The sequence below is a fragment of the Microcaecilia unicolor genome, chromosome 2 (assembly GCF_901765095.1).
Source record: "Microcaecilia unicolor chromosome 2, aMicUni1.1, whole genome shotgun sequence".
NCBI classification, from domain to species: Eukaryota; Metazoa; Chordata; class Amphibia; order Gymnophiona; family Siphonopidae; genus Microcaecilia; species Microcaecilia unicolor.
The window spans coordinates 16,180,710-16,205,691 of record NC_044032.1 but is presented as its reverse complement, the minus strand read 5'-3'; the positions used below and the strand labels follow the sequence as shown (position 1 = coordinate 16,205,691).

At 49.2% G+C, this 24,982-nt stretch overlaps 1 protein-coding gene across 3 annotated transcripts in view; it reads left to right on the top strand.

Annotated features, from left to right (window-relative positions):
* The window catches only part of LOC115462795 (long-chain-fatty-acid--CoA ligase ACSBG2-like), a 110,992-nt gene extending 86,290 nt beyond the window's left edge, over window positions 1-24,702 (top strand). For all 3 annotated transcript variants that reach the window (XM_030192803.1, XM_030192804.1, XM_030192802.1), the window contains 4 exons: window positions 17,117-17,334; window positions 19,223-19,362; window positions 21,786-22,032; window positions 23,544-24,702. In XM_030192803.1, the coding sequence (XP_030048663.1) occupies window positions 17,117-17,334; window positions 19,223-19,362; window positions 21,786-22,032; window positions 23,544-23,620 (682 nt within the window). In that variant the 3' untranslated portion in view covers window positions 23,621-24,702. The remainder of the gene's footprint in view (window positions 1-17,116; window positions 17,335-19,222; window positions 19,363-21,785; window positions 22,033-23,543) is intronic.
* The last annotated feature ends 280 nt before the right edge of the window (window positions 24,703-24,982 follow it).

The window sequence follows — 24,982 nt, the reverse complement described above, 5'->3', positions numbered from 1 at the left end:
ATCTCCTGCTCCTTCCCTCTGTTCCCACCCCTCCCAGTCCCATCCATCTTCTGCTCCTTCCCTCTGCTGTACCTGACCTCTCCCAATCCCATCCATCTCCTGCTCCTTCCCTCTGCTCCCCACCCCTCCCAGTCCCATCCATCTTCTGTTCCTTCCCTCTGCTCACCATCCCTCCATCCCATCCATCTTCTGCTCCTTCCCTCTGCTGTGCCTGACCTCTCCCAATCCCATCCATCTCCTGGTCCATCCCTCTGCTCCCCACCCTTCCCAGTCCCATCCATCTTCCCTTTGCTCCCCACCCCTCCCAGTCCCATCCATCTCTTGCTCCTTCCCTCTGCTCCCCACCCCTCCCAGTTCCATCCATCTTCCCTCTGCTGCCCCCCCCCCCCGTGAGGTCCAGGATCGTGACTCCGTTTACCCCCTCTCTTCCTCCCTCCCTCCCTCCGGCGCAGGCAGCAGTCTTCTTCAACCTTTCTGTGCTCCTGGCAGCGGTAGCGACGTATACACGCTGCCTTCAGTCTGCCCCGGAAGCCTTCCCTTCAAGTTCCTGTTCCCACCTATACGGGAACAGGAACTTGAAGAGAAGGCTTCGGGGCAGAGCTGAAGGCAGCGTGTACGTCGCTACCGCTGCCAGGAACAAGAAAGGCTTAGAGTAGATTGCTGCTGCCTGCGCCGGAGGGAGGTAGGAAGGGAGGGGGTAGATAGACACGCTCGTCTCCGTCCGCTTCGCTGCTTCCCTGCCCTCTCTGTCTGCATCCCGCCTTCCTCTGATGTCATTTCCTTTCGGGCGGGACGCAGACAGAGAGGGCAGGGAAGCAGCAAAGTGGACAGAGACGAGCGCGTGCCTGCTTGTTTTTTTTTTTTAACTTCTAGTGCCAGTCCACGTCGTCGTCGTTTGGGGGGGGCATTGCCCCCCCTCGCCCCCCCAGTCTACGCCCATGCTGTTACATTTGTGGAGGAAACAGCGAGCCCTCCAAAACCCACCACAAACCCACTGTACCCACATCTAGGTGCCCCCTTCACCCGTAAGGACTATGGTAGTGGTGTACAGTTGGGGGTAGGGGGTTTTGGGGGGCTCAGCACACAAGGTAAGGGAGCTATGCACCTGGGAGGATTTTATGAAGTCCACTGCAGTGCCCCCTAGGGTGCCCAGTTGGTGTCCTGGCATGTTAGGGGGATCAGTGCACTAAAAATGCTGGCTCCTCCCATGACCAAATTGACTTGGATTTGGTCGTTTCTGAGATGGACGTCTTTGGTTTTGAAAATCTCTGAAAATCAGAAACGTCCATGTCTAGGGACGGCAAAATTTAAGGATTTGGACGTCCCTGACGGTATTTTCGAAACGAAAGATGGACGTCCATCTTTTTTCGAAAATACGGGTTTCCCCGCCCCTGGATCGGGATGTTTTGCAAGGATGTCCCTTTCGAAAATGCCTCTCCACATCAGCTAGGTATAAAGCCTTTTAATCATAAATAGCATATATTAGATAAAAATCAATCATAAAAACACAAACATAAATTCGTAAACTGCTAACTGCAAACTAAGGCGTCCTAGTAACATACCGGCCTATTTTTAAAACAAAAAGGCCACTAAAATGGCACTTTGGTGGCTATCCAACGCTGAATATTTCCAGTTAGCGGCTTAAAGATAGCCGGTTATATTGCACGATATAACTGGCTAATCAGATCGGCTAGGTTTGGTGGCCATATTTGAGAAGCATTGCTATAGACTGAGTGTTCCCAGGTCTTCATCTAGTCTGCTAACCAATGGTGTCATTCTGTGTGTTGTACAGACTCGACTCTCTTTTTCAGTAATCCTAAGAAGAAAGAGAGGGGAGGCCTGTAACAAATACAGGAAGAGAAGGCCGAATGCTTGTGTAAGGGGAATGTCCCAGTTGTGGGGTGGTCCATCAACAGATTCACATCCTAAGGCTCCCATTGAGTATTTATTTATTCCAGGTCCTCTCCCCTCTTCACTCATGGGCCAATGCTCAGAAATCCAGTGCTCTAAGGAATAGCATTGGGAAATATTGCTGAAACAGCACCGAAAAAAAAGTCTACCCAATGCTCAACAGTAATAGTATGCAAATTAATATGTGTGCTGTTAATGTTGAGCATTGGGAAGTTAAGGGGGACGAACACGCCTGGCAAATGCATGCAAGAGCTGTGCGGTAAGCAAAGTCTTGTGCTCATGTCCAGTCAAACTGAGAAGTAGGGAGCCCAATGAATGGCCAGAGGGAAGATGCACCAGTGCCTTATGGGACAGTTACTTACCATCTCCAGCACAAGACAAGAGAACACTAAAAAATGTAAACGAACTTTCCCCAATTATTTTTTTAGCGACCATGGCTGATGCTCTGATGAAAAGCAAAATACCTAGGGCAGGGACACTGAGCAGTTGCATGGCAGTTGGCTCTGCCAGTCCCCTGTCTCCTCAGGGTGAGACTGCTCCATGCACCCCCTTGCTACTTGGAGGGAGGGAAGGAGGCAGCAGCTGGGGGGGGGGGGGGGGGGGGAGTGTGGTCTGCCCTGGGTGGCAACCAAGCTAGGTACACCATCAGCCTGCGGTGAGGGGGTCAGGGAGAAGCAGTGAGTGCTACTACTACTTATCATTTCTATAGCGCTACTAGACGTACGCAGCGCTGTACACTTGAATACGAAGAGACAGTCCCTGCTCGACAGAGCTTCCAATCTAATTAGGACACACAAACAGGACAAACAACAGATAAGGGAATATTAAAGTGAGGATGATAAAATAAGGGTTCTGAACAAGTGAATAAGGGTTAGGAGTTAAAAGCAGCATCAAAAAGGTGGGCTTTTAGCTTAGATTTGAAGACGGCCAGAGATGGAGCTTGACATACCGGCTCAGGAAGTCTATTCCAGGCAAATAGTGCAACAAGATAAAAGGAACGGAGTCTGGAGTTAGCAGTGGAGGAGAAGGATGCAGATGAGAGATTTACCCAGTGAATGGAGTTCCTGGGGAGGAATGTAGGGAGAGATGAGAGAGTGAATGATACATACCTGTAGCAGGTGTTCTCCGAGGACAGCAGGCTGATTGTTCTCACGACTGGGTGACGTCCGCGGCAGCCCCCACCAACCGGAAGAAGCTTCGCGGGCGGTCCCCGCCCGTGCGCGACCGTTCCCGCCAGTTGAATGACAAGCAAAAAAGATGAAAACGCAACTCCAAAGGGGAGGAGGGGAGGGTAGGTGAGAACAATCAGCCTGCTGTCCTCGGAGAACACCTGCTACAGGTATGTATCATTCACTTTCTCCGAGGACAAGCAGGCTGCTTGTTCTCACGACTGGGGTATCCCTAGCTCTCAGGCTCACTCAAAACAAGAACCCAGGTCAATTGAACCTCGCAACGGCGAGGATACAACAGAAAATTGACCTACGAAGAACAACTAACTGAGAGTGCAGCCTGACCAGAATAAATTCGGGTCCTGGAGGGTGGAGTTGGATTTACACCCCAAACAGATTCTGCAGCACCGACTGCCCGAACCGACTGTCGCGTCGGGTGTCCTGCTGGAGGCAGTAATGTGATGTGAATGTGTGGACAGATGACCATGTCGCAGCCTTGCAAATCTCTTCAATAGTGGCTGACTTCAAGTGGGCCACTGACGCTGCCATGGCTCTAACACTATGAGCAGTGACATGACCCTCAAGAGCCAGCCCAGCCTGGGCGTAAGTGAAAGAAATGCAATCTGCTAGCCAATTGGAGATGGTGCGTTTCCCAACAGCGACCCCTAGCCTGTTAGGGTCGAAAGAAACAAACAATTGGGCGGACTGTCTGTGGGGCTGTGTCTGCTCCAAGTAGAAGGCCAATGCTCTCTTGCAGTCCAATGTGTGCAAATGACGTTCAGCAGGGCGGGTATGAGGCCTGGGGAAGAATGTTGGCAAGACAATTGACTGGTTAAGATGGAACTCCGACACCACCTTCGGCAGGAACTTTGGGTGGGTGCGGAGCACTACTCTGTTGTGATGAAATTTGGTATATGGAGCATGAGCTACCAGGGCTTGAAGCTCACTGACCCTACGAGCTGAAGTAACTGCCACCAAGAAAACGACCTTCCAGGTCAAGTACTTCAGATGGCAGGTATTCAGTGGCTCAAAAGGAGGTTTCATCAGCTGGGTGAGGACGACGTTGAGATCCCATGACACTGTAGGAGGCTTGATAGGGGGCTTTGACAAAAGCAAGCCTCTCATGAATCGAACGACTAAAGGCTCTCCAGAGATGGCTTTACCTTCCACACGATAATGGTAAGCACTAATCGCACTAAGGTGATTCCTTACTGAGTTGGTCTTGAGGCCAGACTCTGATAAGTGCAGAAGGTATTCAAGCAGGTTCTGTGCAAGGCAAGAACGAGGTTCTAGGGCCCTGCTCTCACACCAAACGACAAACCTCCTCCACTTGAAAAAGTAACTCTTTTTAGTGGAATCCTTCCTAGAGGCAAGCAAGACACGGGAGACACCCTCAGACAGACCCAACGCAGCGAAGTCTACGCCCTCAACATCCAGGCCGTGAGAGCCAGAGACTGAAGGTTGGGGTGGGTTGGGGTGCAGCAACGCTCCGTCGTTCTGCGAAATGAGAGTCTGAAAACACTCCAATCTCCACGGTTCTTCTGAGGACAACTCCAGAAGAAGAGGGAACCAGATCTGACGGGGCCAAAAGGGCGCAATCAGAATCATGGTGCCGCGGTCTTGCTTGAGCTTCAGTAAGGTCTTCCCCACCAAAGGTATGGGAGGATAAGCATACAGGAGGCCGATCCCCCAATGAAGGAGAAAAGCATCCGACGCTAGCCTGCCGTGTGCCTGAAGTCTGGAACAGAACAGAGGCAGCTTGTGGTTGGTCTGAGAGGCGAAAAGGTCCACCGAGGGGGTGCCCCACTCTCGGAAGATCTTGCGTACCACTCTGGAATGAAGCGACCACTCGTGCGGTTGCATGACTCTGCTCAGTCTGTCGGCCAGACTGTTGTTTACACCTGCCAGGTATGTGGCCTGGAGGAGCATGCCGAACTGGCAAGCCCAACGCCACATCCCGACGGCTTCCTGACACAAGGGGCGAGATCCGGTGCCCCCCTGCTTGTTGGTGTAATACATTGCAACCTGATTGTCTGTCCGAATTTGGATAATTTGGCAGGACAGCCGATCTCTGAAAGCCTTCAGTGCGTTCCAGATCGCTCGGAGCTCCAGGAGGTTGATCTGCAAATCCTTTTCCTGGAGGGACAACAGACCCTGGGTGTGAAGCCCATCGACATGAGCTCCCCACCCCAGGCGAGATGCATCCGTCAGCACTTTCGTGGGCTGAGGAATTTGGAATGGACGTCCCAGGGTCAAATTGGTCCGAATGGTCCACCAGAGCAGTGAAGTGCGGCAACTGGTGGAGAGGCGGATGACATCTTCTAGATTCCCGGTGGCTTGGAACCACTGGGAAGCTAGGGTCCATTGAGCAGATCTCATGTGAAGACGAGCCATGGGAGTCACATGGACTGTGGAGGCCATATGACCCAGAAGTCTCAACATCTGCTGAGCTGTGACCTGCTGGGACGCTCTGGTCTGCGAAGCCAGGGACAGGAGGTTGTTGGCCCTCGCTTCGGGAAGGAAGGCCCGAGCCGTCTGGGTATTCAGCAGAGCTCCTATGAATTCCAGAGACTGTGTTGGCTGGAGATGGGACTTTGGGTAATTTATCACAAACCCCAGCAGCTCCAGAAGTTGAATAGTGCACTGCATAGACCGGAGGGCTCCCGCCTCCGAGGTGTTCTTGACCAGCCAATCGTCGAGATATGGGAACACGTGCACTCCCAGCTTGCGTAGATACGCCGCTACCACCACGAGGCACTTTGTAAACACTCGTGGGGCAGAAGCGAGCCCAAAGGGCAGCACACAATACTGAAAGTGCCGTGCGCCCAGGCGGAATCTGAGATACTGTCTGTGAGCTGGCAGTATCGGGATGTGAGTGTATGCGTCCTTTAAATCCAGGGAACATAGCCAATCGTTTTTCTGAATCATTGGCAGAAGGGTGCCCAAGGAAAGCATCCTGAACTTTTCTTTGACCAGGAATTTGTTCAGGCCTCTCAGGTCTAGGATGGGACGCATCCCCCCTGTTTTCTTTTCCACAAGGAAGTACCTGGAATAGAATCCCTGCCCTTCCTGCCCGGGTGGTACGGGCTCGACCGCATTGGCACTGAGAAGGGTGGAGAGTTCCTCTGCAAGTACCTGCTTGTGATGGGAGCTGAAGGATTGAGCTCCCGGAGGACAATTTGGTGGCAGGGAGGCCAAATTCAGGGCGTATCCGCACCGCACTATTTGGAGAACCCACTGGTCGGAGGTTATGAGAGGCCACCTTTGGTGAAAAAATTTTAACCTCCCTCCGACCGGCAGATCGTCCGGTATGGACACTTTGAGGGCGGCTATGTTCCCGTGGATCCAGTCAAAAGCCCGTCCCCGGCTTTTGCTGTGGAGGCACAGGGGGCTGCTTAGGCGCATGCTGTTGACGAGAACAAGCACGCTGGGGCTGTCCCTGTGCCTGACGAGGCCTTCGGGCCGGCTGGGTGTACCTACGCTTGGCAAAAGAATAGGGCACAGCCTGCCGGGCCCGGGAAAAACGTCCACCTGCTGAGGTGGATGCTGAAGGCGCCCGGTGGGAGAGCTTGTCGAGGGCGGTTTCCCGCTGATGCAGTTGGTCCACCAGCTGCTCGAACTTCTCACCAAAAATATTATCCCCCCGGCAAGGGACGTTGGCCAGTGTCTGCTGGGTACGGTTGTCCAGGTCAGAGGCACGCAGCCATGAGAGCCTGCGCATCACTATACCTTGGGCCGCAGCACGAGATGCCACGTCACAGGTGTCATAGATACCCCTGGACAGGAACTTTCTGCACACCTTCAGCTGCCTGACCACCTCCTGATAAGGCCTGGACTGCTCCGGCGGGAGCTTGTCAACCAGGTCCGCCAGTTGCTTCACATTGTTCCGCATGTGGATGCTCGTGTAGAGCTGGTAAGATTGGATGCGGGTCACGAGCATGGAAGATTGGTAGGCCTTCCTCCCAAACGAGTCCAGAGTGCGAGACTCCTGCCCCGGGGGCGCCGAGGCGGTATCCTTCGAACTCCGTGCCCTCTTGAGAGCAGAATCCATGACCGCTGAGTCATGAGGCAATTGGGGCCGCATTAACTCTGGGTCCGAGTGAATTCTGTACTGGGACTCTGCTTTCTTGGGGATGGTGGGATTAGATAATGGTCGCATCCAGTTCCGAAGCAGTGTCTCCTTAAGGACATTGTGCAATGGCACCGTGGAGGACTCTCTAGGTGGAGATGGATAGTCGAGGACCTCGAGAATCTCAGCCCTCGGCTCATCCACAGAGACCACGGGGAAGGGAATGCATATAGACATGTCCCTGACAAAGGAGGCAAAGGAGAGGCTCTCGGGAGGCGAGAGCTTCCTCTCTGGTGAAGGCGTGGGGTCAGAGGGAAGGCCCACAGACTCCTCTGAGGAGAAATATCTGGGGTCCTCCTCTTCCCCCCACGAGGCCTCTTCCTCGGTATCGGATATAAGCTCATGCAGCTGAGTCCTCAACCGGGCCCGGCTCGACGTCGAGGCACCGAGGCCTCGGTGTCGTCGAGCAGTGGACTCCTGCGCCGGCGGGGACGAACCTCCCTCCATCGACGTCGACGGGGACTCCACCTGCGAGGCGGTCGAGACGGCGGTGTCGAAGGCCTCGGCACCGGGCTAGAGCTTGCCGGCGCCACAGTCAACGGCGCCGAGGGCGCAAGCACCCCCGGCGCCGGCACAGCCTGGCGCATCAGCCCTTCCAGGATCCCCGGAAGGATGGCTCGGAGGCACTCGTCCAGGCCCGCTGTCGGGAAAGACGGGGGGGGGGGGGGGGGGGGCCGGTAGAGGCGTCGGTGCCGGAAGCTGTTCGGGTCCAGGAGACTGCACCGAAGTGCTGGGACCCTGACGCTCGGTACCTCCACTACCGAGGGGGACCTTTCCTCTCGATGCGGACGCTTCAGCGTCGACTCCTCTCCGGCATCGAGGGCCGGGCGCACCGATGGGGACCGATGACAGTGCTTCTTCTGTTTTTTGCGGTGCCCGTTATCGGCGCCAGGTGGGACGGAGGAGAAGGAGGTCGATCCCCCTCGGTCTCAAGGGGCCGGGTCGGACAGGGTTCGGTCCCGAGGGCCGTGAGCAGAAGGAGTGACCGGGGCCGATTGCCCACGCGGCCTCTCACCCCTACCGTCACCGGAGGACCGGCGGGCCGACGGGACCTGTACTCCTGGGGTCGATGCCATCGGTGCCGATTTCGCAGACACCGATACCGGTACCGAAGAACCGGCCGTCGATACCGATGCCGTCGAGGTCGACGTCGAGGGGCCGGCGCAAGTTCCAAAAAGACGGTCCCGAAGAACTTGCCTCGCAACCTGAGTCCGTTTCCGGAGACCAAGACACAAAGAACACGACTTGATATTGTGCTCCGGCCCGAGGCACTGGAGGCACCAAGCGTGGGTGTCGGTCTGCGAGATAGGCCGGCCGCACCGACCACACTTCTTAAATCCACTCGGGACCTTCGAGGACATAGACGGAAAAATCGCGTCGGCGAAGTTAAAGTCGTCGATGGTGGTGGTAAATCACACCTCGAAAAATAAAGCGACCGCGCGGCCACAAGGCCGCAACGTGACAACCTCGCTAGAAAACGAGGGAAAAATCAGCGCGTTCTCTTCCTTTTTTTTTTTTTTTTTTTTTAAGAAAGGAAAAAAAGGGTTTGAAGCGCGGCAACAAAAAACAGAAAATAAGCGAATTCGCGGACAATGCGACGGTTTTCCGGGACTGACTAAGAGAGAGCGGCGACGCACGACTCTCTCCAGCGCGGAAAAGAAAAGACTGGCGGGAACGGTCGCGCACGGGCGGGAAGACGGCCGCGCATGCGCGGTGGGCGTGCCCTGCGTGCGGACCGCCCGCGAAGCTTCTTCCGGTTGGTGGGGGCTGCCACGGACGTCACCCAGTCGTGAGAACAAGCAGCCTGCTTGTCCTCGGAGAATGGAGAGGTACTGAGGAGCTGCAGAGTGAATGCACTTATAGGTCAATAAGAGGAGCTTGAACTGTATGCGGAAACGGATAGGAAGCCAGTAAAGTGACTTGAGGAGAGGGCTAATATGAGCATAACGACACTGGTGGAATATTAGTCGTGCAGCAGAATTTTGAACAGATTGAAGAGGAGAGAGATGGCTAAGTGGGAGACCTGTGAGAAGCAAGTTGCAATAGTGGATCTGCAGGTGTTTCTCCCTTCAAAAGCCGGCTGCTAGCAAAAGATCTTTTAAGCTAGACATGGAGTGCTCCAACTCACTTTACTAAGGTTACATGCAAAACATTTACTGCTCTGAAGAGTGAAAGAGTAGCCTAATGGTTAGTGCAATGGACGGAGATGCTGGGGAACTGGGTTCAATTCCCACCACAACCTTATGACTCTTGGCAAGTCACTTAACCCTCCATTGCCCCAGGTACAAAGACAGAGAAAGTACCTGCATGTAATGTGTACAGCGCTGCGTGCATCCAGTAGCACTATAGAAATGATTAGTAGAGGTAGTCGGTGGTGTAGCTAAGGGGGGCACCAGGAGAGCAGCCGCTCCACCAAACGGACTTCCGCCAGCACCTATTTTTTTTTTTTGTTTACAAGAAGTCTTTATTAAACCAAATATCAATACAATACAGCTTCATATTCGTTGGGTACAATGCGTTTCTGGTGTGGATAGTAGAAAGAGAATAAACACCTACCAAGCACGCTACATTTACATTGTAACTTTCCCATAGGTAACTTCTGAATTTTTTTTATTTATTTATGTTAAATTTTTTTATATTACATGTATTGATTAACTGGAACTAAAATGAACAATTGGAATCCCTAGCCCCCAACCCCCCCGACAACCCACCCTCCCTGACCTTCCCATACCCCTGCTCTTTGACCCTATAGTCCAAATGTAACCGTTCATCTTTCGTTTGACCTGTAGAGCTTACTTTCTCAAAAAGTATTCCCATATAGACTGCCATCTGTGCAGCTGATGTTTTCTGTCGGCCATCAGCCGCTCCATTTCACATATGTAAGTCAACTTGTTTTCCCACTTCTTAATGGGAGGAACCCCCTTCTGCTTCCAATGTGCTGCGATTACTACTCTAGCAGCCCCCACCGCCTGCCGCATCAGAGCTTGATGATGTGGTTTTAAGCCATGCATGTCTGCAGAGAACAAGAAAAACTTGGGGGTCCACGGAACCACACGCCCCACCCAACTCTGTAGTCGATGATGTACTGATTTCCAAAACGCCCGAATCTTCACACATCCCCACCACACATGCCCCATAGTCCCCTTATGGCCACACCCTCTCCAGCACAAGCCCAGTGTGTTCGGAAAGATGCGCTGGAGACGATCCGGTGTAAGGTACCACCGAAACAGAACCTTCAACGCATTCTCTTTAAGGGGGACATGAACAGACACACCACTCGCTGCTCTTTCTATTCTCTCCCACTCGGGTCCACCCAGAGACACTCCTAGTTCCCGCTCCCAACTGGACCTATGCTGGGTGTAGCTGGAAACCTGTGCATTGACACTTTTGTATAAGCGTCCTATCAAGCCTCTTGATGAAACAAATTTAAGACAAATCTCCTCCACTTCCAGTCTTTGCCTCTGTATTACCTGACCCACCGCCTTCGTTTTAAGGAAGTGGGTAAGTTGCTGATAGGCGTATGCGTCCCCCTCTCTAACTGAATATGTAGATTGCAGTGTGGCAAAAGACATCAGCGAGCCATTCTCTAACAATTGTCCCCAAGTCCTCAATCCCTCCCTATACCACCTCCTGAAAGGTCCAGCTACTGTCCCTGGCTTAAACAACGGGTTAAAGGCTATGGGTGACATCTGGGTTAGCACACAATGACCCTGGGGAAATAGACTGTCCCAATAGTGGAATGTGACACATATGGACGGACACACCTCCTCACCCAGCTGTCGAAACTGCCTAGGCAGCCACATGAGGGCCCCCAACGGCGTGGACCCCAAAGAGTGTTGCTCCAGGTGCACCCATTGTCGATCAGGGTATTCCTGGTACCATTCAATGGCGGCTCTTCCCTGACTAGCCCTATAGTACCAATTAAGGTTAGGGACCCCCATCCCCCCCCTTTTCTTGTCTTGATAAAGCAACTTACGAGCTAGCCTCGGACGCTTGCCTGCCCAGACGAAGCGCATTACTGAATCCTGTAAGGAAGCAAGGAATCGCCTGGGCATCATAACAGGCAGGGCCTGAAATAAATAAAGCAGCCGCGGCAACACGTTCATCTTGACGATGGCTATCCGCCCGAACCAGGAAAATTCCTGATCCCCCCATTTTTCCAAATCTCCCCTTAGCTTGCTAGCCAGCCCTTTGTAATTAGCTACAAATACCTCTGACAAATCTGTTGTTATATTTACCCCTAAATATTTAATGCTCTTGGTTGCCCACCGGAAAGGCGCCGACGCTTTCATGGAAGAAACTACTTCTGCCGGGAGTGTCACATTCAAAGCTTCTGACTTGCTCATATTAACTTTAAATCCCGACACTGCAGAATACTCCTCTATGTGATTCAACAAGGCAGGGACCGTAGTCACTGGGTGAGTAATATACAACAAAATGTCATCTGCAAAAAGGGCCATCTTATGCGTAGTCTCTGCCACTCGAGCTCCTGAAATGCCCACATCAGACCGCACCCGGGCAGCGAAGGGCTCCATAACCATGGCGAACAATAGCGGTGAAAGCGGGCAGCCCTGTCTTGTCCCCCTATGCAACGCAAACAGAGCGGAGTTACTTCCATTCATCCTGACACAAGCCTTGGGTTCCACATAAAATGCCCTAATCCAACTTCGAAAGTGTGCACCAAAGCCCATAACCTCTAGGACCTTATACATAAAAGGCCAGTGGACTCTATCAAAGGCTTTCTCAGCATCTAAGCCGAGAAGGCACAATGGTTTCTGACTTCTCTTTGCAAAGAACATAAGGTCCAATGTACGCCGAATATTATCTATGGCCTTACGATGGGCCACAAAGCCCACTTGGTCAGGGTGAATAAGAGTCGGCATAAGAGGTCCAAGTCTATTAGCTAATACCTTAGCCAGTATTTTTACGTCTGCGTTCAAAACCGAAATGGGTCGGTATGAGCCGCATTCCGCTAGATCTTTATCGGGTTTGGGCAATACCGCGATCCATGCCTCCATCATAGAGGAAGGCAGAGCACCCTCCCCTCCCACCTGGTTAAAAAGATCAGCAAGCAACGGCGCCAAGTCAGGGGCAAACTTTTTATAGAATTCATTGGGCAATCCATCCAGCCCAGGGGACTTGCTGGAGGGCAAACCTCTAATAGCCTCCTGCACCTCAAGCGGGGTAACCGGTTCCTCAAGCTGGTCCCTAAGTCGACCCGCCAGAGGCGCAAGTGGGCAGCTCGCCAAATAGTCCTCGATAGATTCCATAGAGGGGTGAATCTCCTGGTCATATAGTGTGGTATAGAATTCCACAAAACGGTTACGTATCTGCTCAGAGGTAAACAGCACTTCGCCACTCTCATTTCTCACCTGCTTCACCATGCGGTCTACCTTCTGCCTACGCAACTTAGTAGCAAGGAGCCTACCCGCCTTATTTGAGAACTCATACATTCCCACTCTATGCCTGTCCCGTGTCCAACTCAGCTGCTCTGAGTAAATAGAATCTAACTTCATCCGTTCCCCACTCAGTTGTTGAAGGGTATGGGGAGATCGGTCTACCTTATGTTGGCTCTCCAATTGGCGTATCCGCTCCAGACAATCGGCTATTTGACTCCTACGTACCCTAGCACGCTTACTGGCTACCTGCAGGAAGTAACCCCGCGAAACCGCTTTCATAGCATCCCAGACAGTGGACAGGGGTGGTCCTGATTGTCTATTCAGCTCCAGGTACTCCTGCAACATAATGCGATAACCCCCCTCCACCTCCGGGTCAAGAAGCAAACTAGTGTTTAAAGTCCATCTCCTTTCTTTGGGTTCAGCTCGCAGGGTGGGCAGTGTAACCCACACCGGAGCATGGTCTGATACTGTCGCACTGCCCAATCCCGCCACCGGCCCCCTCTCCACCAAGGCAACATCCACAAATATGTAATCTATTCGTGAATATGAGTCATGAACCCGTGAGTGGAATGTGTAGTCTCTGTCCGCCATATGTGTCAGCCGCCACAAATCTAAAGTTCCCAGGGAATGTACCAAAGATTCTAAAGCAGACGCCTCCCTCTTTCCCCCTTCAGTTTTAGGATTTCCAGAACGGTCCTGGGCAGGATTCATCACTGCATTGAAGTCCCCCCCCAGAATTAGGGAGCCCTTTACAAACCCTGCCAAAGAGTTCTTCACCTTAGTAAAAAATTCCACCTGCCCAGTATTGGAAGCATAGACATATGCTATGGTTAAATCCACCTGTTGAATTTGAACATGCATAAAGATAAAACGTCCACCCGGATCCCTCTTAATGTCCATTACCTGCGCCCCCACCGAAGAATGAATCAAAATAGCCACTCCACAGGTTTTAGAGGCCTCTGCTGAAGCACAATATACCCCTGGGTAACCCGGGCAGGAGAGAAGCTTAACATGCCTACGACGAAGGTGTGTCTCTTGTAGAAGTACTACTTGTGGGCTATAATGCTGTATCTCTTTGTATATCTTTTGCCTTTTTTGGGGCATATTAAGACCTTTGACATTATATGACAATACTTTCAAGTCCATACTCAACATTTAGCGCGTCCTAAGCACATTTGCAAAACAGTGAACACAAAAAGAACAAACAAACTGTGAGACAGTTGATGGCACCTCGGAAGATTAGGGTCAATGCTACTTCCCATGTCCTACCTCTGCGGTCCCTGCTCCATTGCCCTTGTCTATTCTCCCCCCCACCCCCAACCCCCCTCCCTTCCCTCCTCCCCCTTACCACACACACAATATGCATCCAGACTCCAACTTCCCCCCCCTCCCCCCTCCTTCCAACCACCAGACAATGCCATCTAGCACTGAATGGGATATGAAGGATAAAGTGAGCCACCAACCCAGGCAACCACCCGGCCTCCCCTCCCCCACCCCACTCATACACCTTCAACGCCTTTTATTCTATATCACATAATTCCAATATACCCAATACCCCTCCTCCACTTCAATAGGAATTACAGCTGGAGCAATGTCCCTCTTATGGTATAGCAGACTTAACCCAAAAACAATAACACTGCACATTTATGCAAGTTCAACTATACGCAAACCAGTTCAGGTCCCATGCTTTGATGACTTCGGCCCTACTCGCTTCCACTTCTGAAGTTTCGCTTGCGTAGCTGGAGTCAGCCCCATCGGAGGAGTCTCCGTTGCAGTTAGGCCTGCTTCATGAAGGTTATGCCAGGCTTCCACCACTCGGCGGAACCGGAGTTGCTTGCCTCCCAGCGCGAAGCACACCGCAAAAGGAAAACTCCAGCGGTAGGCGATTTTCTCCTTTTGCAAAATTTCCAGGACAGGTTTCATGGCCCGTCTCTGTGCCAGGGTGTAAGTCGAAAGGTCCTGATAGACTGAAACCCGAGCTTCATTATATTCCAACGTGGTCAATTTACGGGCCTGTTGCCAGATGCGCTCTTTAAAAGGGTACGACGCAAAGCGCACTACTATGTCTCGTGGTCGGTTTCCCATAGGTTTTCCCAACGACCGATGTGCTCGCTCAATCAACAATTCACCCGGGGTAGGTGCTTCTCCCAGGATCCGTTCACAGAGTGCACGAATTATAGTAGGCACATCTTCTCCTCCTCCACTCTCCGGCACCCCACGAAAGCGCAAATTATTCCGACGACCCCGATTCTCGAGATCGTCGAGTTTATATTGTAAATCCTCTGTTTGATCGGTTAATTGGGTTATGCGGGCGTCCATTGCCGCGCTGGCTTCAGTCTGCTCCTCTACCCGATCCTCCAGGCTCTCAACTCGTCCGCCCAATTCCCTTAAGTCCAAGCTGATAGCGTCCACGTGTTCAAGAATCTCCAACCGAGAGGCCTTGATTTCCTCTCTAATCGCCTCTAAGTATTTCGTGAGGTCCTTGGGCGTAGCGGTCTTTTTTATTTTTTTAATCGTACCTCGAGGCTCAGCAAGAGAAGAGGCAGTGTCGGAATCAGAAGACCGCTGTATTTCTGGGGACGCATGGCGGGAAAGGCCCTTCGCCAGCTGTCGGGTGGAACATCGCTCCCCATCTCGCTGCTGTGATCCCGATATTTTGCTCATTGTTGGCAGCAGTGTCTGCGCTCTCTTTCCAGCTGTTTAAGTAGCAATACGACTGTGGATGGGCATGGATAATGGCTTAATGGTGTAGGGAAGTGCGGGAGCCAAAACTCAGGCAGCCATCTAGTCTCGTGACGTCACTTCCTCCCCCGCCAGCACCTATTTTTAACTCAACATGTTGCATTTAAAATGCGTTCCGGCTTCTGCTCTCATGCCATTCTCGCTCCCCCCCCCCCCCCCCCCCCGCACCTTCAAGCTGGCTCCACTTCCTGAGGTGTATAGCACAGAAGAAACACTGTAGTAGGCCACATGCTTCCTGAACCTGTGTCTGTCATTTTAGGGTCACTTATTTCCCAGATACAGGACAAACCCGTCCCTTTCTCAATCAGTCTCAGTCTCTTTTCTCAGGGATTTTTCTCCACACAGATCTCTCCAGTCAGGGATTGTCTTACACACAAGACCTCCTCCAGCAACCTAGCTCCTGCATGGAGCATCTCTCTCCTTGACCTTTAGAGGGTCAAACTGCTGCTCCACTCCTGAATCCAGTAGTAGACAGAGGAGTGGGTAAAACCTCTATCTTTTACACTCACTTCACACTAGAAACAAACTCAAAACCCAAGGGAGTCTTCACACTGGACATAGCAAGTAGATTCAAAGGCTGAGCCCTAAACATTCACTAGGGTTCTCTGACTTACGTAGGGGCAGCTAGAACCATTGCAGCCATCCCAGGAGGAGAATGCTGTAATGCAACCAATTAGTACACCCCTCCTCTCTACACTGAGGTCCCGATGCATGCACTAGAGGACATTAGCACCAGCCCAGCCCCCGTATTTATCTGTGCAGCCTGCTCGGAAGTCCTCACTGTGGGAAACGAGTGCAAGACGGGACAATGCAAGTAGCATAAGAATATAAGCATTGCCATACTGGGACAGACCAAAGGGCCATCAAGCCCAGTATCCTGTTTCCAGCAGTGGTCAATTCAACTCACAAGTACCTGGCAAGATCCCAGAATAGTAAAACAGATTTTATGCTGTTTATCCTAGAAAATGCAGTGGATTTTCCCATGTCCATCTTAATAATGGCTTATGGACTTTTCTTTTAGGAAATTAGCCAAGCCTTTTTTAAACCCTGTTAAGCTAACTGCTTTGCAGAGTTTAAAAAAGGATTGCATATTTTCCTTAAAAGAAAAATCCATAATTTGGGGAAATCCACTGCATTTTCTAGGATAATCAGCATTAAAATTAGATTAAAATTAGGTGATTTCTTATTCCCCCCTCCCCTGACGCACAACTCTAGAGCACATGTGCCAAGCACCATCCTCCCCTTGACGCTCCCAAAACTCCCTCATGCTACTACTACTGCTTATCATTTCTATAGCGCTACTAGACGTACGCAGCGCTGTACACTTGAACATGAAGAGACAGTCCCTGCTCGACAGAGCTTACAATCTAATTAGGACAGACAAACAGGACAAACAAGAGATAAGGGAATATTAAAGTGAGGATGATAAAATAAGGGTTCTGAACAAGTGAATAAGGGTTAGGAGTTAAAAGCAGCATCAAAAAGATGGGCTTTTAGCCTAGATTTGAAGACGGCCAGAGATGGAGCTTGACGTACCGGCTCACTCAACACTAGACACTGATCAGGAGGTATTTCTCCCGCACTCTTCTGAACATAAGGAGCTTTCAGCATCTGGGCATGAGTCGCTATGGTCTGCATTAAGGAGAATATTGGGCTAGTGAAGTTCCTGAAAGAATCCTCACACTTGAAACCTGAAGGGAGAAGTGAGTGTGGAGAGACCTGAGGACCTTCAATCTCAGCATTCTTTTGATTTTTCTTGTCTACAGTTGTGGTAAGGACTTCCTGGGGTGTAGGACTCGCATTGATAAGCCGGACAAGGATGGAAACGGTGAGGTCTGCTATTGGGGCAGAGATGTATTCATGGGGTATCTGAACATGAAGGAGAAGACAGAGGAGGCTTTGGATGAGGAGGGCTGGCTGCATTCGGGAGATGTGGGAAAACTGGACCAGCAGGGATTTCTCTATCTCACTGGCAGAATAAAAGGTAAGGAACAGCCTTGTCCGTGCGAGAATAGAGAGTTAATAGGGGTCAGGTGCTCGATGCTACAGTACTTTGACTGTCTCAACTTGGACTGGATGAGCTGGGAACTGCTGACTTTTATTGAATTTTGCAACACCACAATCAAATTATCAAAAAATCCTGACAACATAAGTAACATAAATTACAATAATATAACACTAAAATGAGACGCCTCTTTCATACAATCTATTTTAGAAAATAAATTGCGTAACAGAAAATTATAATCTGATAGTAGCTACAGAGGATAATAAGACTCTAAATATTTATCAATAGGAGACCAAATTTTAGTAGCTGAACATGTCTTACCCAAATTTCCTGCTAGAGATATTTCAAATTTATGAATTTGTAAAACTAGGTTCTCTTTCCAATGCATAAGAACCATTTTATGTATTTACTAGTAAAAAAAGGCCTGTTTCTGACACAAATGAAATGGGTGCTAGCAAGGTTTTCCTCAGAGTGTGTATGTTTGAGAGAGAGAGAGTGTGTGTGAGAGATGGAGTGTGTGTGTTAGAGAGCGAATGAGAGAGAGACAGAGACAGAGTGTGTGTGTGTGTGTGTGTGTGTGTGTTTGTGTGAGAGAGAGTGAGTGTGTGAGAGACTGAGACTGTGTGTGTGTGACAGAGAGATAGAGTGTGTCAGAGAGAGTGTATGTGAGAGTGAGTGAGTGTGTGCTCCCCCACCCCCACCTCTCTGGTCTCAGGACCCCCTCCCCACCTCCCTCTCCCCTGCCCCCCCTGCAGCCACCCATGTCCAGCGACCCTCCCTCCAGCCATCCGTGTCCAGCGACCATCCCCTCCCCCCTGGCACATCAAACCCCCTCGCCACCCACAGCTGCCACTGGTAACGCTGTCCGGCCGCTGCTGCTTCTCCTGTTGAGCAGCAGCAGCCGCTACAAAAAGAAAAAAAGCCATAAATGTTTTTAAACATCAAACGCGGCACCATAGACAGCCATCAGGCACTGGCTTTCGGCTCTGCAGCTGCTCCTCCTCTCACCTCTCATGTCGCTGCGCTCCTCCGGGGTCTTACTCCAGGGGCAGTGACGTGGAGGCGAGAGGAGGAGCGGCTGCAGAGCCGACAGCCAATGCCTGATGGCAGTGGCGTTCCGAGGGGCGCTGACACCCAGAGCGGATCGCCGATGCGCCCCGCCTCCCCGGGTGCAGCGCCGCCCCTCTGTGCAGCGCGACCCCCCCCCCGGCAAAGGGACACTCGCCACCCCGGCGAAAGAACCCCCTGGGGGGATGCGGCGCCAATAGTGAACGGACAGCAATATTTTGGACCATTTGAAGTTTATTGGTTTTCTGCAGCTGTCTGTCACTGATAGCGGTGATGGCAACCTGGGGCCCAAACTGGATGGGCCCATTCATGGCGTAGGCAGACCTCATGGTGGGAGGGGGCCAGAGCCCGAGGTGGTGGTGGTGGTGGGGGAAATTTTAGTTTGCTGCCCCACCACCTCGCTGCCCTACCACTCTCCACCCACTGCTGCAGCAAATACTTTTGCTGGCGGGGGTCCCCAACCCCCGCCAGCTGAAGCCTTCTCCAGCAATGGTCTCCATCACCGCCACTGGAGAAGGCTTCAGTTGTAGGGGGTTGGGGACCCCCACCAGCAAAACCAGCGGCCCAGAGGAAATTTGAGGGGGCCCAGGCCCCTGTGGCCCCACGCAGCTACACCACTGCGCCATTGATATGCAGTGCAAAACGAGAAGATTTCAGTTTACCTGAGGAAAGAAGTGTAGGAATGTGTTGAAGGGTTTGATGGCAGCCAACTCTGGAAAGCGCATTAACAATCTCTGCACTGAGTAGTATGTCAGACATGCAAATGGTCCTTTCATAATGTGAATGTGATTGGTTGCAGATCTAATCATCACAGCAGGGGGTAAAAACATTCCACCAATCATTATTGAAGCTGCTGTGAAGGAGGAGGTGCCAATCATCAGTAACGCTATGCTGATTGGAGACAGGAGGAAGTTCTTATCCATGCTGCTCACCCTGAAGGTAACGGGAGGAGTTGTTATCATGTGGCCCTAGCAGTGCACACAAGGAGGTTTAATAGGACAGGAGACGGCATGACGTCAAAAGGTTGAAGCTGGTTTCCCCCAGCAGCCACCATATTGGTGTACCCAAAACAAACCCCTCAAAAACTCCCCAACTTCCCTCCTAACAGAAAGAATGCAAAACCAAAGAGGTTTACTACAACAACATAAACCTTCTGTTTGCTATTGTTTTTTAATAGCATCTGCGAATGGTTTGGGTCACTCAACACAGCAGCAAGCTTCGTCTCACATAATGGGTCAGATAGGCTCATGCCATCACCTGTCTTATTAAACCTCCTTGAGTGCATGCAAATGTTCTATACTCTTTACAGCACAGTTACTCTTGGCTCCATCCTCCCCACATAACTTTCTTTCATATCTGCTCTTATGGACTCCAATTAGTACATTCCCTTCCAAGGTAATATAAAGCTGCTGACAGAGGTTGCAACAGCTGTTTTGAGAAGGCAGCCATGCTGGGCAGAAGCTAGTAGACATTCCAGAGGAGTAGCCTAATGGTTAGTGCAGCAGGCTTTGATCCTGGCAACCTGGGTTTGATTCCTTCTGCAGCTCCTTGTGACCTTGGACAAGTCACTTAACCCTCCGTTGCCCCAGGTACAAAGACTTAGATTGTGAGCCCTCTAGGGACAGAGAAAGTACCTGCATGTAATGTGTACAGTGCTGTGTATGTCTAGTAGCTCTATAGAAATGATTATTATTAGTAGTAGTAGTAGCTCTTCCAGGGAGGGAGGGAGAACTGGGAGTTCGGAATGTTCCAGGGTGGGAGGGGGATCAGAATCGTGGGGGAAAGATCAGAATCTTCCTTCTGTGGAATCCAGTTGATATTCAGCTGAGACCTGCAGACGTGTTTTATGTGGGTCCTGGCTATATATTGGCCAGGTTCCACATAAGCTCCAGTGGCTAGTGCATCAGAATTAGCCCTGGAGCCACGGAGCTTAGAGTGTGATTACGTGACATATCACAAACAATTGAAATTTTGGCTTTTTCAAAAATATTTTAATTAGGAATGTTTTATATTCAGTTAGCAAGTCGGAGATCGTCTGAATTTATTGTTATGTTTATTGTTTTAACTTGTTACAACCTGTTATTACTTTGTAAACTGTCCTGAGCCATTGGTTGTAATGGTATGTACAGTTCTTATGTTTAATAGCATAACAGCGTGGTTAATATTTTTAGTGTAGACTTACAATGGCTACTAATCGAAGCCCAAATTCAGTTTAAAGTATGTACGGTGGTTCACAAAATCCTTTATGGATTGGCTCCTACATAAAGGATTCAGATTCCAGCTAAAGAAAGATGTCTTGGTGATTCCATGCTGCTACATTTTCCAAATCCTAATAAGTTGAAACAAAAAACAAACAAACTATTTTTCAGCAGGCTTTGCTTACCAAGCTCCCAATATCTGGAATACCCTTCCTATTTAAATTAGAGAGACACGGGATTATCTGCCTTTCAGGAAGGCATTAAAAACTTTTAAAGAAATTTTTGATTGCTAAATAAGGTTTATTTTATTTTTGTGTATTCATATTATTAGTTCCCAGAGACTGTTTTTTTTTTTGTTTTTTGAACTCTGTGATTCGCATAGAACTCATTGAGTATTTGCAGAACATAAGAATCCTTGTAATGTTAGTAACGGGAAAGACTGATACCAAATTCTAGGAAGCAACCACTTATTAAGTTTAGGGGCAGTAACTTTTCAAATACTACCTTCTCAACAGCTTGTTGTATCTATGAATAAATGAGTGTCCGGCCTTTCGTCTTCCCCTGAACACGTGTTCAGAAGAGCTGTTGAGAAGATAGTATGAAAGAACAACAGAGATAAGTGTTCATTGATTTTTTGATAACAATTGACAAAGATTGCCACTGATGAGTATTCGGGTATGTTGCACCTCTATAATTGGTATATCTAAGGCTGGTTTGGTACACAGTTTTTGAAACAATTATACCGGTCTGTTAGCACTTATTCGGTGTCTAATCACGTAAAAAAATGAGCAACCCGATGAAAGAAGTGCTACACCACTAAGCAACAGAAATTCTCTGTGTGCTCTGTATAGTGGGATTATCTGAGGGTGCTCTAAACAAAATACCTTTTAGAATTACATTCTATTAAATATATTTTGAGGCAATTTTGTATAATTGTACTTGAAATAGGTTTCTTATATCCTGGTTCTAGTAGTGTGTTATATTCCAGTAGAATCATAACATGGTGATGATGATGGATACTTGTAGGCCACTTCTTTCCTAAATTTAGGTTCAGAGCAGGTTAACAATTACCACACAAAATGGACAACTGTGGTCCAAATATTACAGTAATGAATAGTATTTCGAAAGGGTCTGGAATAACAGTACTCTTGCCTCTCCTACTAGTGCAACTTCAATCCAGATACTGGGGAGCCCCAGGATGAATTATCTCCAGAAGCTGTCCAGTTCTGCCGGGAGTTGGGAAGCAGGGCTACACGTGTGTCCGAGGTGATCAGCTCAAAGGATCCAGCAGTCTACAAAGCCATCCAGGAGGGAATAGAGCGCGTGAATGGAAGAGCTGAATCCAATGCCCACAGGGTGCAAAAATGGACTATCCTGGAGAAAGATTTCTCCATTTATGGAGGGGAGCTGGGTGAGTACTCACTGACATCGATATTCAAAATGATTTATATAATTAACTTTGGAGTTAACCAGATAAATTTTTGGCTTGAAAATTTGGGGTGACGACTGCTTAACTTTTGGCTGGACAACTCAATGTGCACCCAAAAACTATCCAGATAAAAGTGGGAAGACTTGGAGGCATACTGGGAGTGTGGCTTAAATGTAACCAAATAGTGCCTATAATCAGTGCTATGAGAGATATTCGGTAATGGTGCATCTAATTTTAGGCACCACTAAGGCATCTATTTGGAACCTCTTCTATGAAGAAAAGTAGACACTTAACGTTTCTCTATAGAACGTTGGCATCATAGGTTAAATGCCTGCCTATATTTTAGGCAGGACCTCTTCCATCAACCACAGACTGCCTAGTATTGTCATTTAAGTGCGTAATTGTGTGACCAAGCATACTCCATTCAGACTCTGCCCAGGTTGTGGCCATCTTCAAACTAGACGCCATTTTAACAAATTCCACATAGACAGAATATTGGCATATACACATATTTGGTATTCTGCTCATTTACACACGTCTTGGCACCTAAATGTTGGCAGCCTCCTTACTGTGATGCTTCATGATTGTTAAAGGTGGAAATGGTCCTCCCTGGGGCAATGGGAATTGGTTAAATGGTAATTGTCTTGGTGGCAATTTTCCAAATGGAAATTGGTGAGTGGGAACTGTCCGGTGGGAACTATCTAGCTGGAACTGACCTAGAGCCATGAGTGTAAGCTCTTTGAGCAGGGACTGTCTTTCTTCTATGTTTGTGCAGCACTGCATATGCCTTGTAGCACTATAGAAATGCTAAATAGTAGTAGTAATTAAACTGAATTTTTTTCACCAACTATTTGGCTTCACTGAGTCTCTGGGACTATCTAGCTGGAGTGAGATAGATGAGTATTCAGTTGTCTCAGGATTTCGTCATAACTGAGAGGCTTAGTTAAGAGATTCTGGTGTCTTAGGGGACGGTTAATACCTTTGAGACTCACTAGGCCTCTATGATCAGAGAGGAGTAAGATCAATACTCACTGTGCCTGAAGGACTCTCTGTTCTGCCCCATATTCATGAAGGCAGGGTATATTGTCGATGTGTTTAATGAGTATTATTTGTATTTAATTGCATTGTATTAGGACTGCTTTTCCTATAGTTTGCAGTTCCTGTGATTCTCCTTGTGAGCTTTCCCTGTTGGCTCAGAGCTAGGGCCAGCCTTCCCTCTCTGCCTCCGTAGGCTGTGCGAGAGCCTAGTCGCTGCTTCTGTGGGCTGTAAGAAACATAGAAACATGACGGCAGATAATGGCTTTCTTCCTTGCTTTGGCTGTGTAGAAGGAATGATCAGGAGAAACTTCAGAAGAGTAAGCTGGTCTCTCCATAGTATGAGAGGGGTTTCTGGCAGAGGGTGGCAGTCAGGAAGGGATGTCCTGGCCATGTCTTGGGGGTTCTTTCTGGTTCTAGTAGTTCTTTCCTGATTTTGTCCCTCTTTCTTCATGCAGGTCCAACCATGAAACTGAAGTGTCATGTTGTGCTACAACGCTATCAGGATGAGATTGATGCCTTCTACAAATTGTGAAGCATTAGTTGGGGAACTGAAGTGGGGTCTGTACAAATAAAGCAATTGTTTTCCACAATATATCACAGATATGGAAACAAGAAAAACAAACCTACAGTATTTGTACTTCTTGTACAAGCCGTGGCTGCTTGTGAATCTGGTTCTCCAGTTCTATGATTGCTCTTGGCTTACTGAAGCCCATTGCTTTTCAGTGATACGTTAGACTTTGACACTTTTCCTTTCTTATAAGGAAACCACAAACTGTGTTCAGTAGAAGAGAGAACTGCAGCAAGTTGGAGATATCAGCTTGTGGACTAAACCATGGGAGATCCCAATTCATGTCTTCACAGCTTGGCTCACTAAGGACACATATGAGCTGAACAAGCCCCAGACTCTCAGGCAGGCACACGTGGCCTGGCTCACCAAGGTCATAATTAGGAATCATCTTTATCACTTTTGTATCACCGGGTAAAGCAGAACAACAGTCTGTTGCCACAGGCATGAAAGTGAGGAAGGCATTCAAGTAACAACACACAAGAGATATGTCATGTATGGTCCAAACTTTCTACGTTGTGTATTGAAGTAAAAAGTTAGACATATGCAGCAATTTTATAAAGTCATTTTCACAAATATACACTTCTTATAAAATCACTCTATGTGTAAAAATGCGTGTGATGTATAGGTTTGTTCAGGGGCAGAGTTTGGGCAAAGCATGGAGAGTCACAATGTCTATGCGTACCTTATAAAACCCTCCCAATGTGTGTGCATCATTAAACGTGCTTTCCAGCTCTGCACTCCACAAAGAGCAGAATGACTTTTCATAGATTGCCAGCTGTCTGTCTTGATTAAAATTCCTCTGCACCAAACTTAAAACGCAAGTATTTTCCAAGCTATAGGTTTCTTAGCAGCAGTGCGTTGTAACTTCCCACAGTATTGCAATGCATAAACCCATTTGATATAAAATATACTTGTACAGACATGAAGGGCGATTCTATAATCTAGGATTTGCATGTGTCTGCCAATATGTCTTATTCTTGCTGTACACCGCCTTGGATGAATTTCTTCAAAAAGACAGTAAATAAATCCTAATAAATGTCTACAACACTTGCAGTTATGTGAGTATGTCTGCATTATTTTATTTTATTTATTTTTTATTTATTTATTGCATTTGTATCCCACATTATCCCACCTATTTGCAGGCTCAATGTGGCTTACATATTTTGTTAGCAAAGTCATTGTAGGGTTACAGATACATTTAATATTGTGTCGAGTACTAGCCGGGTACCTAAGTGCTATTCTGAAAATTACCACTTAACTGATATCATGCATATTTGCAAAGGGGAGGGATGTAGACAGGGGCAGAGCATGGGTGGGCTCCCACTT